Source organism: Papio anubis, chromosome X (genome assembly GCF_008728515.1).
Source record: "Papio anubis isolate 15944 chromosome X, Panubis1.0, whole genome shotgun sequence".
NCBI lineage: Eukaryota > Metazoa > Chordata > Mammalia > Primates > Cercopithecidae > Papio > Papio anubis.
The window spans coordinates 34,242,575-34,259,952 of NC_044996.1; the positions used below are offsets into that span (position 1 = coordinate 34,242,575).

Here is a 17,378-nt window from a genome sequence, read left to right on the forward strand (position 1 = left end):
GTTACAAAGGTCACACTCCTATGCAAACATCTTATTGGTTGTGAAAAGCAGCCAATCAGAGGCTAGAGTGAAGTTACAAAGTTGCCCTTCTATACAAGCGAAGACTTGGCCCCCAATCCGTCTGATTGGTTAGGATAGCAACCAATCAGAGGTTGAAGTGAAGTTACAAAGTTACACTCCTATGCAAACGTTTGATTGGTTGCAAAAAGCAACCAATCAGAGGTACTTTCAATTTCCCATCTGCTTTTTTCAACCAATCAGAGGTAGTTTCAATTTCCCATCTGCCACACAGAAAGGTGGGGGTTTGCAAGGGGAGCAACCTCTGGTTCTTTTGTTACTTAGGCGTGGAAAGTTAGGGCTTTCCTTTCAATTTAGTTGTAGGAAGTCAGCGTGAAATGGCCTTAGGTTCCCTGCCTCCAGACCCTATTCTCCTGCCTCAGTTCTAAGCAAGTGACTTTGCTTCACGTCTCAAAGGCCACCAGACTGCCCTAGTGGGAGTGAAGAAAGAGGGAGGAGGTGGTAGGAAACCAGGGCCTTTCCCAAGCAGAGGGCCATCCTCTAACAGTAAAGGCCACAGACCTGAGTACTGTGGTAGTCAGGCCTAGGTGGGTGGGTCCTTGAGAGTCATGATGTCACAAAAACCTCTCAGAATATCCTGGCCATCCTTGAGCATGAGTACCTCATTGAATAGTGCCTCCCTCAGAACAAAAGTACTGTGGCAAAACTGTTCCTGATGGCTGGATTAAAAAACATTTTTTTATTATACTTTAAGTTCTTGGGTACATGTGCACAACCAGCAGATTTGTTACATATGTGTACATGTGCCATGTTGGTGTGCTGCACCCATTAACTCGTCATTTACATTAGGTATATCTCCTAATGGTATTCCTCCCCCTCTCCCCCCACCCCACGACAGGCCCCGGTGTGTGATGTTCCCCACCCTGTGTCCAAGTGATCTCATTGTTCAATTCCCACCTATGAGTGAGAACATGCGGTGTTCGGTTTTCTGTCCTTGTGATAGTTTGCTCAGAATGATGGTTTCCAGCTTCATCCATGTCCCTACAAAGGACATGAAGTCATCCTCTTTTGTGGCTGCATAGCATTCCATGGTGTATATGTGCCACATTTTCTTAATCCAGTCTATCATTGATAGACATTTGGGTTGGTTCCAAGTCTTTGCTATTGTGAATAGTGCCGCAATAAACATTCGTGTGCATGTGTCTTTATAGCAGCATGATTTTATAATCCGATGGCTGGATTTTTGATAGTGATGTCTTGAGGTTGAGATCCACGGTCATAACGAGAGTGGGCTGCTCTTGTAGGCACTGTATGAAAACTCCAGGGTTTCCCTAGAGACCAGACCAACCCCACCCCAAATACTAACTTCTTAGATGTAAGAGAGAAGAGGAAGCTTCTGGTAGCTGGGGTGACTTCTGGCCTCTAGAAACAAAGTGTATTAGGCTGAGAGGGAAAATCTATCTGCTGAATGAAACACTCCCCAGCAACATGGCAGGTGGTACAGAGCAGATAGGCACAGTATACCAGAGAAACTCTGTTTTTTTGTTTGGTTGGGTTTTTTTGTTTTGTCTTGTTTGTTTGTTTTGTTTTTTGAGATAGAGTCTCACTCTTGTTGCCCAGGCTGGAGTGCAATGGCATGATCTCAGCTCACCACAACCTCCACCTCCCAAGTTCAAGCGCTTCTCCTGCCTCAGCCTACCGAGTAGCTGGGATTACAGGCATGCACCACCATACCTGGGCTAATTTTGTATTTTTAGTAGAGACAGGGTTTCTCTGTGTTGGTTAGGCTGGTCTCGAACCCCTGACCTCAGGCGATCCACCTGCCTCGGCCTCTCAAAGTGCTGGGATTACAGGCGTGAGCTGCCGCGCCTGGCCACCAAAGAAACTCTTAACCACATGGAAAATATCTTTGTTTTCTTGGGACAGTAATGCTCAGTGTTCCCAGTGTTCTCCCTACCTTCTTTCTGTTGCCTTTGGGATTATAGTTACTTGGGGTCATAATTCAAATTGCATGGTTGTTTATAAATTTTATTGCCTGACCACTCTCCAGCCCAAATATAATAATTGGTCTCTCCATGTTTGCTGGAACTGAGGAAGGCACCTACCAAGAACCAAAACAACAGATGATACCAAATGTATTCAAACTAATAAAGCAAGAGTTACTTGAGTTTATACAAGTAATATCTGCTGGGCCATTTTCTCAGTGGTGCCCTGTAAAGAACAATTATGTGTCTAATGGTGAATCAAGATTTGTGGAAATCCTAAAAGCAATTATTTGGATTTTTGTTGCAGAAGAGTCTTTGGGGTTGGACGAAGGAGTATTACAGACAACAGTATAAGACATATAGGGTACAGAAATATGCCAAAAAACTTAACAATTAAAGATTATGTAAACATAACATAGGATTTATTCTTTATAGGAATTTTTTTCCCTGCCTTTTATCAAAACTGCATCAAAATGTGACAATTGGCCATATGCGGTGGCTCACATTAGTAACCCTAGCACTTTGGGAGGCCGAGACGGGTTGATCACTTGAGGTCAGGAGTTCAAGACCAGCTTGGCCAACATGGTGAAACCCCGTCTCTACTAAAAATACAAAATTAGCCAGGCGTGATGGGGGGTGCCTGTCATCCCAGCTACTTGGAGGCTGAGGCAGGAGAATCACTTGAACCCAGGAGGCGGAGGTTGCAGTGAGCCAAGCACTCCACCACTCATACCATTGCACTCCAGCCTGGGTGACAGAGTGAGATTCCATCTCAAAAAAAAAAGGAATATTCTAGAGTATTCAAACCTCAGAGATAAAATATTTGGTCCGGAGGGTATGGATGAGGTGACAGAGGGAGCATTACACAAGCACACACAGACCCAAACCAATAAGCTGAACGACAGTCTTTCGATATCTAAAATCCACATCTATACACTTGGTATAGAAAAAAAAAAAAAAAACCCTAAAATTGTACCATGAGCCTTGTTTCCCACAGAAGTACAGGAGAATAATTTCTCAGTTCACAGAAGTATCAGAGTGATATGGAATCTTGAAAACCAACTGATGTTTAACTCTCATCCTCCATCCCTTACCCTCAACCAGAAGCTTCTTGGTAAGAATGGTCAGCTTCAGTCCTAAGTCCATTCAGCACCTTCCCTTAGAGCAGAGCAAGTAGCAAGTTTAGAGGGGTAACTAGGCACTCAGTTCTCACAGTGGCATGAAACTGCGTTTTTAGCTCTGCTTTCAGAAAACACCTTCCAAACAGTTAGTGTCTTCATCAAAGTTCCTACTGTCTGTTGTCCTTGCAGTGCTCTGAGATTCCCCAGCTGTGACCACTCTAACAGGGGACCAAAGACCTGGCCTGAGGGTCCTCCCAACATCACTTTTGTGTAAGTGCCTGAGAGATTTGGGGGTCGGCTGGAGAGCTGTTAAAGGGGTACTCAAAATGCAGCAATGGTCCATTCCACATGCACAAGGCTGTACACTTACAAACTACTTCACATACATGATTTTGTGAGATCTTCTCAGCTACCCAGGGATGCATGCAGAGCACATACTGTCCTCACTTGAGAGATGGGAGAACTGAAGCTAAGATTGGTGATGTGACCAACCAAAGGCCATACAATCCACAGGTGGTGCAGCTTCCTGACGTGAAGTTACTCCCAACATTCTGTGTTGCCACATCTTATATCATCTATTTGGAAAAGAAACATTTGTTCTGTGCCTTCTCAAGCTGAGGCACATCACTGAGAGTACACTGGGAGGCCGGACATGGTGGCTTATGCCTGTAATCCTAGCACTTTGAGAGGCCGAGGCAGGTGGATCACCTGAAGTCAGGAGTTTGAGACCAGCCTGGCCAAGTAGATTTGTATCTACTAAAAATACAAAAAATTAGCTGAGTGTGGTGGCACATGACTGTAATCCCAACTATTTGGGAGGCTGAGGCAGGAGAACTGCTTGAACCCCGGGGGTGGAGGTTGCAGTGAGCCGAGACTGCGCCATTGCACTCCAGCCTGAGCAACAAGGGCAAAACTCCATCTCAAAAAAAAAAAAAAAGAAAAGAAAAGAAAGAAAGAAAAAGAGTACATTAGGATACTTCCTTGGAAAAACAAACGCCTCCAGGGAAAGGATATGGTTCAAGTTTACAGATGAGCGAACAGAGATCTGAATCAAAAAAAGAACCAGGAGAGGGAGGGAGAAGGGAAATTGCTCCCATACGTTTCCGAATAATTAGGAATGTTTAAAACTTCTTTCTCTCTGTAACTTTTTTTTTTTTTTTAGAGGGAGTCTCACTCTGTCACCCAGCCTGGAGTGCAGTGGCGCCATCTCAGTTCACTGCAACCTCTGCCTCCTGGGTTCAAGTAGTTCTTGTGCTGCAACCTCTCTAGTAGCTGGGATTACAGGTGCCTGCCACAAGGCCCAACAATTTTTGATTTATTTGTTTGTTTGTGAGACAGAGTCTCCCTCTGTCACCCAGGATGGAGTGCAGTGGCTTGATCTCGGCTCACTGCAACCTTCACCTCCCAGCTTCAAGTGATTCTCCTGCCTCAGCCTCCCAAGTAGCTGGGATTACAGGTGCACGCCACCACGCCCGGCTAATTTTTGTTATTTTTGGTACAGATGGGGTTTCACCATGTTGGCCAGGGCCAGGCTGGTCTCGAACTCCTGACCTCAGGTGATCCGCCTGCCTCGACCTCTCAAAGTGCTGAGATTACAAGTGTGAGCCACCACGCCTGGCCTAATTTTTGTATTTTTAGTAGAGATGAGGTTTCACCATGTTGGCCAGGCTGGTCTCAAACTCCTGGCCTCAAGTGGTCCACCCTCTTTGGCCTCCCAAAGTGCTGGGATTACAGGTTTGAACCACTGTGCCTGGACTCTTTAATACTTTTTTCAAAACAGATAAGGAGTTTTGCTGTTGCCCAGGCTGGTCTTGAACTCTTGGGCTCAAGCAGTTCTCCTGTCTCAACCACCCAAAGTGCTGGGATTACAAGTGTGAGCCACTGCGACCAGGCAGAATTTTTTAAAAAATACTTCCTACTGTGTTCCTTAATGGAGACCCTGCTACTGTTTTCAGAGTTTCTCAACCTTGGCACTATTGACACTTAAGGCTACCGGAAATTGTCACGTGGGACTGTACTGTACAACTTAGGATGTTTAGAAGCATCTCTGGCTTCTACCCACTAGATGTCAGCAACACCTCCCGACCCATACCTCCTGTTGCCTCAAGGAATAATGTCTGCAAACGTTGCAATATGCCCTGGGAGCCAAACTCACCCAGCTGAGAACCACTGCTTTAAACCCACCCTGTGCAGAGCATCCAGGCAGATGTGCACAAGTCGCATCACTCTCCTGCTTCCTGCCAGACTCCCCAGTCGCCCTCAGGAGAAATTCCAACACCCAGTGGTAGACATTCACGTTCTGGGCCCTGCCAACCTCTCTAGTCCCTCTCTTCTGCCTCGCACTCTTTGCTCTGCAGAACTGCTTGTAGAGTTTCCCACATAGCCATGCTATTTGTGTCCCCACCCTCATGCTGTTCTCTCTGCTTGGAATGTCCTCCCCTCAGTTGTTTGTCTCATAAATCCTATCCAGCCTTCCAGACAGCTTAGTGTAGACATCCTCTGGAAACGTATCCCTAAGCTCTTTCCTTTCCCCTCAACCCAAGGCTGGGTTGCCCCACCTCTGCAGTCCCACAGCACCTTCTGCAAACTTCTGTCACAGCACTTATCCTTCACATAATTGTCTGTCACTCCCACTGACTAAGTTCCCGCAGAGCAGTTCCGTGTCACATTCATTTATTTTAAGTCATTTTATTATTTGGTAGAGATGGAGTTTCACTATGTTGGCCAGGCTGGTCTCGAACTCCTGGCCTCAAGTGATCTGCCCACCTCAGCCTCCCAAAGTGTTGGGATTACAGGTGTGAACCACCGCACCCGGCCTGTGGTGTCATATTCAAATCTGAGGTACAGCACCTGGCATGTAGCATTTAGTCAATCAGTGTTGAGTGAAGTAAGCCACAAAGAACAATACACTAGGTTGGGAGTCAAACCATCAGGATTCTAGTCCCAGCTCTGCCACTGGCTAAATGGTCATTTGGTTCCCAAACAAAAGGCAGCGCCATTCTCTTCCTCTTCCTTCTGAATATGTATGGCTTCCTCTATCTTTTTTCAGTCTTTTCCTATTGACTACTTTATTTGACCCTACAAGTAACAACCTGGTAGATGTAATTTCAAACAAGAACCATTCTTCCAAACTTCCAAAGAAGTGAATAGTATGTGTCAGACACTACCATTGCATACAAGACAGAAGAGCCCGTCTGTATTTGTATGTGCATAAAGAAACCCTATTGGCCAGGTGTGGTAGGCTCATACCTGGCCGAGGCTGGCGGATCTCTCGAGCCCAGGAGTTCGAAACCAGCCTGGACAATATGGCAAAACCATGTCTCTACGAAAAAATACAATTAGCCAGCTGTGGAGTAAGCGCTTGTGGTCCCAGTTACTCAGGAGGCTGAAGTGGGAGGATCACTTGAGCCCAGGAAGCAGTGGTTGCAGTGACCTAAGATCTCACCACTGCACTCCAGCCTGGGTGACAGAGTGAGACCCTGTTTCAAAAAAAGAGAAAAAGAAAGAAAAAGAAACACTATTGAGCATTTTTGGTTTGGGTTTAATAAAAAAGGATTTTTTTTTTTTTTGAGCCACCACACCTGGTCAAAAAGGATTATTTTTAAAGTAAAAAGAAACCCACGCCAGACGCAGTGGCTCACACCTGTAATCCTAGCACTTTGGGAGGCCAAGGCAGGTGGATCACCTGAGGTCTGGAGTTCAAGTTCATGGCCAACATGGTGAAACCCCGTATCTATTAAAAATACAAAAACTAGCTGGGCGTGGTGACAGGCACCTGTAATCCCAGCTACTCAGGAGGCTGACGCAGGAGAATCACTTGAACCCAGGAGGCAGAGGTTGCCAGTGAGCCGAGATCACGCCACTGCACTCCAGCCTGGGTGACAAGAGTGAAAACACCATCTCAAAAAAAATAAAGTAAAAAGAAACCCTTTGGGGTGGTGTGACAATTGACAGGTGCTGGGCAGGGGATTAGAGCAACTATTTTCACTGCATACCTCATATTGTTGGATTTAGAGCTAGATGAATATAACATCTATTTTTAAAAAACTTAATGATAGTAAATAAAACTGAGCAAATGGGATTGTTTCCTAAGCAGCATTTTAACAGGCCTTAAAAACTGGTGACAGATGGATCTGAGATCAGCAGCTGTACCACATCAGTTAGAGCTGCTGTAAGAAAACCCTTCTAAATTGCACTTGCAAAAAAAAAAGAAAGAAAAGAAATCTAGACTACACACCACCGTTAAATCTTCTATCTTCAAAGTGCTTTAATCTGGCTCACCCCCTAGCAGTAGAGTACAAAAATAAAGCTCAATTTCACAGCAGACGCTACAAAAAAGGGCAGTGAAGAATATGGACTCTAACCGTGAACCTGACCAACTCCACCTCTTATTTTGTAGCCCCTCACTATACAACTGTGCAATTGTGACAGTCATCTAAGGACATAAAAATTTAGGAGATGATCCCTGCCCACAGGCAAAATGGAAAAATAGCAGACCTAAAAATCAATAAAAGTAATAATAGATCAGTCATGTTTTCAACACATCTGTATCCACAACTCCCTATGTGTACTACCTGTCCTCTTTCGTCCTTTCGAGGGATAGCTTTTTTTTTTTTTTTTTTGAGACAGAGTTTGGCTCTGTCGCCCAGGCTGGAGTGCGGTGGCGCAATCTTGGCTCACTGCAACCTCTGCCTCCTAGGTTCAAGCAGTTCTCCTACCTCAGCCTCCAGAGTAGCTGGGATTACAGGCATGTGCCACCACGCCCAGCTAATTTTGTATTTTTAGTAGGGACGGGGTTTCTCTATGTTGATCCGTCACGTCTTGAACTCCCGATGTCAGGTGATCCACCCGCCTCGGCCTCCCAAAGTGCTGGGATTACAGGTGTGAGCCACCGCCTGGCCAGGGATAGTTCTAACAGTCAATTACCCAAGGTCTGTGAAGCACTAAATGATAATACAGGTTGTATTAAATTTGTAATCATGACCAGGCTTTCCTTATACAGTAAAAAGTAAAGGTCATTGCCGATCAAGGGATGGCACAATCTAGCCACCACTGTAAGTTTAACCGCCACTTCCTTCTATAAGCCCTGCCCTATAAAATGAGATCAATGGCAATCACACAGCGCAGGCGGGTTCAGATCAAATGTTTAACTGGATAAGCGATGAAAAGCAACTTAGTATTCTCACCTGGAAGTGTCATCTGTGGTGTTGCTTTATACACCCGGAGTTATCACCATCTTTAGTTCTATCTTTTCAGATCTTCATCTTTGGTTACCTTTAACGTTGAACATGCATCTCTATTTCAAGTGCTCAGTACACTCTCATTTTAATAAACCAAATGATTGCTGTTGCTGTATACTAAAACGAAAATTAACTTAAGCATATACTATTTGTTAGATACTATACATAATGCATGAAGATTGTGTGCAATCTGTTTTAAACATGTCCCAGCTGGGTTTTTTTTTTTTTTTTTTTTTGGAGACAGTGTCTCACTCTGTCACCCAGGCTGGGGTGCAGTGGCACAATCTCAGCTCACGGTAACCTCTGCCTCCCGGGTTCAAACCATTCTCCTGTCTCACACCACCACTGCGCCCAACCTGGAATTATTTTCTTACACCCCTCTCAGCTCAAACCTAACCAACTGGAATTTTAAACATTGTAGGATCCACTCAGAAAAGGAACTAGAAAAAAACCACTTTTTCTGTATTCCCCTAGTCATCTCTGAAGAAACTATGTTTGTAAAATTTACTAGTGTCAGCCGGGCGCAATGGCTCACACCTGTAATCAAAGCACTTTGGGATGCCAAGGCGGGTGGATCACTTGAGGTCAGGGATTCGAGACCAGCCTGGCCAACATGGTGAAACCCCATCTCTACTAAAAACATAAAAGCTGGCCAGGCACGGTGGCTCACACCTGTAATTCCAGCACTTTGAGAGGCCGAGGCAGGTGGATCATAGGGTCAGGAGTTCAAGACCAGCCTGACCAATATGGTGAAACCCCGTCTCTACTAAAAATACAAAAATTAGCCAGGTGCAGTGGCAGGTGCCTGTAATCCCAGCTACTCAGGAGGCTGAGGCAGGAGAATCACTTGAACTTGGGAGGCGGAGCTTGCAATGAGCCAAGATTGAGCCACTGCACTCCAGCCTGGGCAAGAGAGCAAGAGTCTGTCTAAAAAATAAATAAATAAAGTTAAATAAAATATACTAGTGTCTACTACAGTAGTAGCAACTACAATTTATGAAGTATTAGGTGCTAGGCACAGAGACAGATGCTTGATGTACATTATGGATGTACATTACGTCTACACAAGCCTCACAATTGCCTTCCAGTTTTTTTCAGTGATAAAGATTACATTGGGTAGATTGCTTGATTTTGTGTAACATATTTAAAAAAAAAGAAATGCACTTTTTTCATTTTATTTTTATTAAGCACTACATAACACATTGCATGTTACATAATACACTGTATAACCTTCTAGCAGGGGTAGATGGCCATAACTGAGTTATTTTTTTCATCAATCAGGAAAATGCTTCCTTAATCAATGTTCTCCAAACCCTGAAAAACAGTTTAAAAAGGAGAATGTGACAAGTCTGTTCCCATCAAAGACATGCCATGTACTTTTATTTCCAGTGTCACTAAATGGCATTCTGTTATTAAAAAGAATGCTTCCACATCCCACATTTCTCTAACTGCAATAATACATTGGATTAAATTTTATAATCACTAAAGAATAACCTGTAATGAATTCTAGTTTTCATTTTCTGACAGCAGCATATTGCTTTATATGAAACAAACCTTCCCCCACCCCCAATCAGAACTACAGTCAAGCAACTTTTTACCACCTGGATCCTTTTTTTTTTTTTTTTTTTTGAGATGGAGTCTCGCTCCCATCACACAGGCTGGAGTGCAGTGACGCGATCTGGCCTCACTGCAACCTCCACCTCCTGGGTTCAAGTGATTCTCCTTCCTCAGCCTCCCAAGTAGCTGGGATTAAAGGCGTGCGCCACCATGCCCAGATGATTTTTGTATTTTTAGTAGAGAAGGGGTTTCGCCATGTTGGCCAGGTTGATCTCAAACTCCTGACCTCAGGTGATCCATCTGCCTTGGCCTCCCAAAGTGCTAGGATTACAGGCGGGAGTCACTGTGCCCAGCCTCCACCTGGATCCTTTTACAAAGCACCTCAGTGAGTCAGAGGACAAGCTAAAATCTGTTTTAAAAAATAACAGCCAATATGAGGTAGATACTATTATTCTCATTCCATTTTTTTTTACAAACGAGGAAATGGAGGCTCAGAGAGGTTAAAAGTCACCTGCTTAAGTCCATAAGGAATTAGCAGAGCCAGAATTCAAGTCCAGGGACCCCAACTCCAGAACCCTTCTCCAACAAGCACTACACTATCTATTCAAAATACCTACTGGATCTCACTAAGCTGACAACCAAATACTTCAGAAGCTATAAATTAAAAGATGAGGCTGGGCACGGTGGCTCACGCCTGTAACCCTAGCACTCTGGCAGGCCGAGGCAGGTGGATCACGAGGTCAGGAGTTCAAGACCAGCTTGGCCAAGATGGTGAAACCCCGTCTCTACTAAAAGTACAAAAATTACAGCGTGCCTGTAATCCCAGCTACTCGGGAGGCTGAGGCAGGAGAATCGCTTGAACCTGGCGAGTGGAGCTTGCAGTGTGCCGAGCTCGTGCCACTGCACTCCAGCCTGGGCAACAGAGCAAGACTTCGTCTCAAAAAAAAAAAAAAAAAAAAGACTAATCAGTGATGACACTTCTTCTAGGTATTAAAAGGTATTAAATAACATAGTCCAGGTATTTGGTTTACTATTACAGGAAGAACTGCCTTAAGAGAAGTTAAAATTGCATCTTCTTGGAGCCATCTCTTAGAAATCCTAATTCTGCCTCACATGCCAGGTGATTCTGATGGTTATTCTTGGACTATACTTTGAGAAATATGGCTCCAGATAAGTAGATATCTATTACCATGTGCATTAGATTAGATTCTCAACGACCCCTCCACTGAGAGGCGTATCACCCAGGTTGAGTCCCTATAATATTATTTAATCACTCTGACCCTTGTCTATAAAATGGAAATACTATTTACTTAGGTTTGCTGTGAGGAATAAATGAGCAAGGAGAAAATATTAAAAAGTAAACATTTTGACTGGGCGCGGTGGCTCATGCCTGTAATCCCAGCACTTTGGGAGGCCGAGGCGGGTGGATCACGAGGTCAGGAGATTGAGACCATCCTGGCTAACACGGTGAAACCCCGTCTCTACCAAAAATACAAAAAATTAGCCGGGCGTGGTGCTGCGCGCCTGTAGTCCCAGCTACTCGGAGGCTGAGGCAGGAGAATGGCGTGAACCTGGGAGGCAGAGCTTGCAGTGAGCCGAGATCGCACCACTGCACTCCAGCGTGGGTGACAAAGCAAGACTCCGTCTCAAAAAAAAAAAAGTAAACATTTTAAAAGAATTATGAGAATGAACTACTCCTACAAAATATAAAAACATACTATTAGGGCCAGGAATAGGGGCTCACACCTGTAATCCTAACACTTTGAGAGGCTGAGGTGGGTGGATCACTTGAGGTCAGGAGTTAGGAAACCAGCCAGACCAATATGGTGAAACTCCGTCTCTACCAAAAAATACAAAAAAAAAAAAAAATAAGCTGGGCATGGTGGCGGGTGCCTGTAATCCCAGCTACTCAGGAGGCTGAGGCACAAGAATCGCTTGAACCTGGCAGGTGGAAGGTGAGTCAAGATTGCACCACGGCACTCCAGACTTCAGACAGAGGAGATCTGGTTCAAAAAGAAAAGAAAGAAAAACACAATGACATTAGGTCGAACCTTATGAAAATGCTACTGCTTGATCGTTTTTGACCTACAAAAATGGCAATGCCATAACTGAATCAAATATAAAAGTATAGTAATTCTTTAAATGAGGTATTGTTGCAGGAATAGGCAGACCTAGAGTACAGAAAAGCACATCTGTGAAACAGGTCTACGTGTGTATATGGAAATTTAGTATACCAGAGTGGTATTACAAATAAAAATGAACTGGGTGTTTGGTGGGGTTTTTTTTTTTTTGAAACAGGCTCTCATTCTCTCACCCAGGCTGGAATGCAGTGGTACGATCCTACCACACTGCAGCCTCGAACCCCTGGGCTCAGGCTATCCTCCTGCCTCAGCCTTCTGAGTAGCTAGGACTACTAAATTGTTCTATAAATGGGTAATTGCGATAACTAGCTACCTCTTGAAAAAAAGTAAAGTTAATCCTCCCTTCACATTATACTCCAAAATGACCTGTAGATGGGACCAAATAACTAATTTTTTTTAAAGAAACTAACAATATTAGGAGAAATTATTTTTTAAAACTATTTTTATGAGCCAGGTATAAGTGGCACACCTGTAGTCCCAGCTCCTCTGAAGGCTGAGGCAAGATCACTTGAGCCTATGAGTTTGAGGCCAGCCAGGGCAACACAGCAAGACTGTCTCTATTTTATTTTTTGAACGTATTTTTATAACCTTAGGTAGAAAAGGCCTTTGTATGGGAGACATAAAAACTCAGAATCCAGAGCAACAAAACATGATAAATTGAATATCAAAATTTAAAACTACCTGATGAAAAACATCATAAAGTGAAAAAGACAAACAGCAGACTGGGAAAAATGTTTGTCATATATAAAATAGACAAAAAATTAAAAGTCTAGAATATATAAAGAACTATAGATTGAAAAGAAAAAAGACAAAACAATAGAACAGGCAAAGGATATAGGCAACAATCCACAGAATAAGAAATATATGACAGTAAGAAAAACTAAAAAAAATAAGAAACATAAAAGATTAAATATGTAAAAAGATGCCAACCTCACTAGTAGACAAGAAAATGCTAGTTATATATTAGCATTGTATGACCCTTGGCAAGGCATTACCAGAACCCACCTCAACCCTGGCAGAAGGCTGGCATCAGAGTGGCTTCTTACCTTTGACACATAGTAACGATTAACTCCAGAGATGCGCCTATCTCTTTCCATCAGATTCCAGTGATACCCAAAATGAGCAATCCTTTTTTCCTTCAAATAAGAGACAATTATTGTTGCGGTTTATAAAAGTGAGTGACCCAATTGATGGATATTACAATTTTTAGAAGGGACATTCTAGAGAAATGGAATCATCATTCAAATAAAAATGCAAATTAGTAGTACAAGAACAGAATCTCCTAAATAAAATCAGACCACTACACTTTAGGATTAAGTTGGTGACTGTGACTTCTTACACTATTTTAACCAACATGAATTTTTTTTCCTTTTTAAAAAAAAGAAATATCTAGTTGTTGCCTTTTGGGACACTAAGAAACAACAGCTGTAGATCACACGTGGACAATCACAAATTCAAAAAGTAAATAAATTTATACTCTGTACTCTAGAGATGATGTGAAGGGCTAAGAGGGGAAAATGAATCCTGATGTAAAACACAAGACCCTGCAGTAAATTCCTAAACGCTTGCAAGAGAAAGTGGGGAATAAAAAAGTCAAGGGTGGCCGGGAGCGGCGGCTCACGCCTGTAATCCCAGCACTTTGGGAGGTCAAGGCGGGTGGATCACCTGAGGTCAGAAGTTCGAGACCAGCCTCGCCAACATGATGAAATCCCGTCTCTACCAAAATAAATAAATAAATAGCCGGGCGTGGTCCCGGCTACTCAGGAGGGTGAGGCAGGAAAATCTTTTTTTTTTTTTTGAGACGGAGTTTCGCCCTTGTTGCCCAGGCTGGAGTGCAGTGTCGCGATCTCGGCTCACTGCAACCTCCGCCTCCTGGGTTCAAGCGATTCTCCTGCCTCAGCCTCCCGAGTAGCTGGGATTACAGGCATGCGCCACCACGCCCCACTAATTTTGTATTTTTAGTAGAGATGGGGTTTCCCCATGTTGGTCAGGCTGGTATCGAACTCCCGACCTCAGGTGATCCGCCCGCCTCGGTCTCCCAAAGTGCTGGGATTACAGGCGTGAGCCACCGCGCCCAGCCAGGAGAATCTCTTGAACCCGGAAGGCGGAGGTTGCAGTGAGCGATTCTCAGGCTTGAGCCACCTCTTCTAATCTACCTTTCCGGCCCCCGCGTCGCTACTCTGCCCTAAGGCCCACTTTGATACACCCAGAAACGCTGTTTTTCACTAGAGCAGGATGTGGTTTCTACCGCGCTTCGTTTCGCAAGCCTCGGCTTCTAGGCAACCGGAAGAAAGTAGAGGGCCGGCCTCGGAGAGAGGGTCCGCAGGCTGACGGCCTCTCTGCCCACCATCCTTTTCAGAAATCTGCCAGTGGAGTCAGCCCCCGGGCCCAGGAAGCCGCCTTACCTTGCCCCCGTTAGTGAACCTCTGGATGTACGCAGTAGCCAGTCCCGGAATAAACAAGCACACGCCCATGGCGGCGAGTCCGGGGAGAATCTCGAACCACATCTCTGCCCCGTTATCTAGGCCAAAACCCTACTTCTGGGTCCTTGAAAGGTGACCGGGCTTCGGCTCCCTTCCCAGTAAGCCCCGCGGCCGCCCGCGAGCGGGGCGGTGCCACGTACGGCTCCGGAGGAAGCGACGGGATCTGCCAGGGCTCAAGAGAGGCTGGCGCTCGCGCTCTCGCAGTTCTCTTCCGTCAGTGTCTTTTGCTTCGACTCCCGGCGGAGCGCGCGACGTGGAGTAACGCGCAGCGGCCAAGTGCAACCCCGGCAGCCACGGCCGTTTCGGAGCTCGGGACTCTAAAATGGCAGAGCAGTTTTCTCCAGGGAAGACGGCGGATCAGGTGTGCACCTTCCTTTTCAAAAAGCCTGGGCGGAAAGGGGCTGCTGGACGCAGAAAGCGCCCGGCCTGCGACCCAGAGCCCGGAGACAGCGGCAGCAGTAGCGACGAAGGCTGCACTGTGGTTCGACCGGAAAAGAAGCGGGCGACTCACAATCCAATGATACAGAAGACTCGTGACAGTGGTAAACAGAAGGCAGCTTACGGCGACTTGAGCAGCGAGGAGGAGGAGGAAAATGAGCCCGAGAGTCTCGGCGTGGTTTATAAATCCACCCGCTCGGCGAAACCCGTGGGACCAGAGGATATGGGGGCGACAGCTGTCTATGAGCTGGACACAGAGAAAGAGCGCGATGCACAAGCCATCTTTGAGCGCAGCCAGAAGATCCAGGAGGAGCTGAGGGGCAAGGAGGATGACAAGATCTATCGGGGAATCAACAATTATCAGAAATACATGAAGCCCAAGGATACGTCTATGGGCAATGCCTCTTCCGGGATGGTGAGGAAGGGCCCCATCCGAGCGCCCGAGCATCTACGTGCCACCGTGCGCTGGGATTACCAGCCCGACATCTGTAAGGACTACAAAGAGACTGGCTTCTGCGGCTTCGGAGACAGCTGCAAATTCCTCCATGACCGTTCAGATTACAAGCATGGGTGGCAGATCGAACGTGAGCTTGATGAGGGTCGCTATGGTGTCTATGAGGATGAAAACTATGAAGTGGGAAGCGATGATGAGGAAATACCATTCAAGTGTTTCATCTGTCGCCAGAGCTTCCAAAACCCAGTTGTCACCAAGTGCAGGCATTATTTCTGCGAGAGCTGTGCACTGCAGCATTTCCGCACCACCCCGCGCTGCTATGTCTGTGACCAGCAGACCAATGGCGTCTTCAATCCAGCGAAAGAATTGATTGCTAAACTAGAGAAGCATCGAGCTACAGGAGAGGGTGGTGGTGCTTCCGACTTGCCAGAAGACCCCGATGAGGATCCAATTCCCGTTACTTAGGTTTCTGATAATTCTTAAATTTAAAAAATAAATATTTTGTTCTTTTGGAAGTCTTAATTCGTGTCCTTCCTTTGTAGAGACAGTGACAGAGAAGGCGGGTGGTGAAGTAGGGTCCTGGATTAAAAACCTCAAGGTAGGTATAATCAGGATTTTTAGCCCTAGGATAACCATTTTGCCTGTGTTTCTTTTCAGAACACTTTGGCATCAATTATAGGGGTGGGAATAGTTTGAGAAAAGAGCTATAATTTGCTTGAAGTAGCCAAAGCTATGATGAAAGTAAGAACTCTGAGCCTGTTTATCATATCACATTTCTGTATCACTTAATAGTTTACAAAGTACTTTCATGCATTCTTTCTCTTGGGAGCCTGTACTACAAAATATACCGGAGCCAAGGTGTGGGGGAGAGGGGTTGCGTTTGGGGAATTGGTAGCTAGTACCACAGGCTTCACATATGGGAAATGTTCCTTGCTGTCTGGGTTATTTATTTATTTATTTATTTATTTATTTATTTTTGAGACGGAGTCTCGCTCTGTTGTCCAGGCTGGAGTGCAATGGCGCGATCTCAGGTCACTGCAACCTCCGCCTCCCAGGTTCAAGTGATTCTCCTGCCTCAGCCTCCCGCGTAGCTGAGACTACAGGCGCGTGCCACCACGCCCAGCTAATTTTTTGTATTTTTAGTAGAGACGGGGTTTCACCATATTAGCCAGGATGGTCTCCATCGCCTGAACTCTTGATCCGCCCACCTCGGCATCCGCCCACCTAGGCCTCCCAAAGTGCTGGGATCACAGGCGTGAGCCACCGCGCCCGGCCCCCTTGCTGTCTTGGAAGCAGCTATAGTTAACCCCCTCTTCCATGGATGATAAAAGTATCTGTGCTCAGCTATCCAGTGTGATAGACACTAGCCTCATGTGACTGTTGAGTACTTGAAATGTGGCTGACCACTGTATTGGACATTGCTATTGTAGACTGAACTTGTGAACCTGCAGAGGGCAAAAACATAGTATTTTATCATCCATTACCTGAAACTATCTGTGTTCTCACAGTCTCTGTAATAGTGTTGATCACACCTTATTAAAATTAGTGGATGTACCTGTCTTTCCAACTGGTTTATGAACTCGGTGACTAGCCTAGTGCTTGGCATATAATAAGCACTTAATAAATAAGCCTGGAGAGGTTTAAAAAGGGAGATTGGGGCCAAAGCCTTGAATCCAAGCTGAGGAGCACTGACTGTATTCTGTAGGCAGTGGGGGAGATAGCAGAGGTTTGGGAAGAGAACACAATCAGACGGGTTTTTTTGTTTGTTTTAGTGTTACTGTGGTTGCGGCTATAGGATGGATCACAAGGGAGATGGAAGACAAGAGGCAGGGAGGCCAGTTAGGCCAAATGATTAGTAAATTTTTATTGATATGGCTAGAATTTGGGCTAATCCCAAGAAACAGATGCAAGAATAAATTCTGGGTTAGTGGTTTTTATTCA

The 17,378-nt window shown here is 45.2% G+C and overlaps 2 protein-coding genes across 2 annotated transcripts; one reads left to right on the forward strand and one right to left on the reverse strand.

Annotated features, from left to right (window-relative positions):
- Window positions 1–9,523: 9,523 nt before the first annotated feature.
- Window positions 9,524–14,688, reverse strand: NDUFA1 (NADH:ubiquinone oxidoreductase subunit A1). Its single transcript, XM_009198191.2, has 3 exons — window positions 14,468–14,688; window positions 13,109–13,198; window positions 9,524–9,678 (listed from the first exon to the last, which is right to left on the reverse strand). Exons 1-3 carry the CDS (start codon window positions 14,567–14,569, stop codon window positions 9,658–9,660), a joined length of 213 nt encoding a protein of 70 aa, XP_009196455.1. The 5' UTR covers window positions 14,570–14,688; the 3' UTR covers window positions 9,524–9,657.
- Window positions 14,660–15,959, forward strand: RNF113A (ring finger protein 113A). The gene has a single exon (XM_003918209.4). The coding sequence runs from the start codon at window positions 14,868–14,870 to the stop codon at window positions 15,900–15,902; it is 1,035 nt and encodes a 344-aa protein (XP_003918258.1). The 5' UTR covers window positions 14,660–14,867; the 3' UTR covers window positions 15,903–15,959.
- Window positions 15,960–17,378: the final 1,419 nt, after the last annotated feature.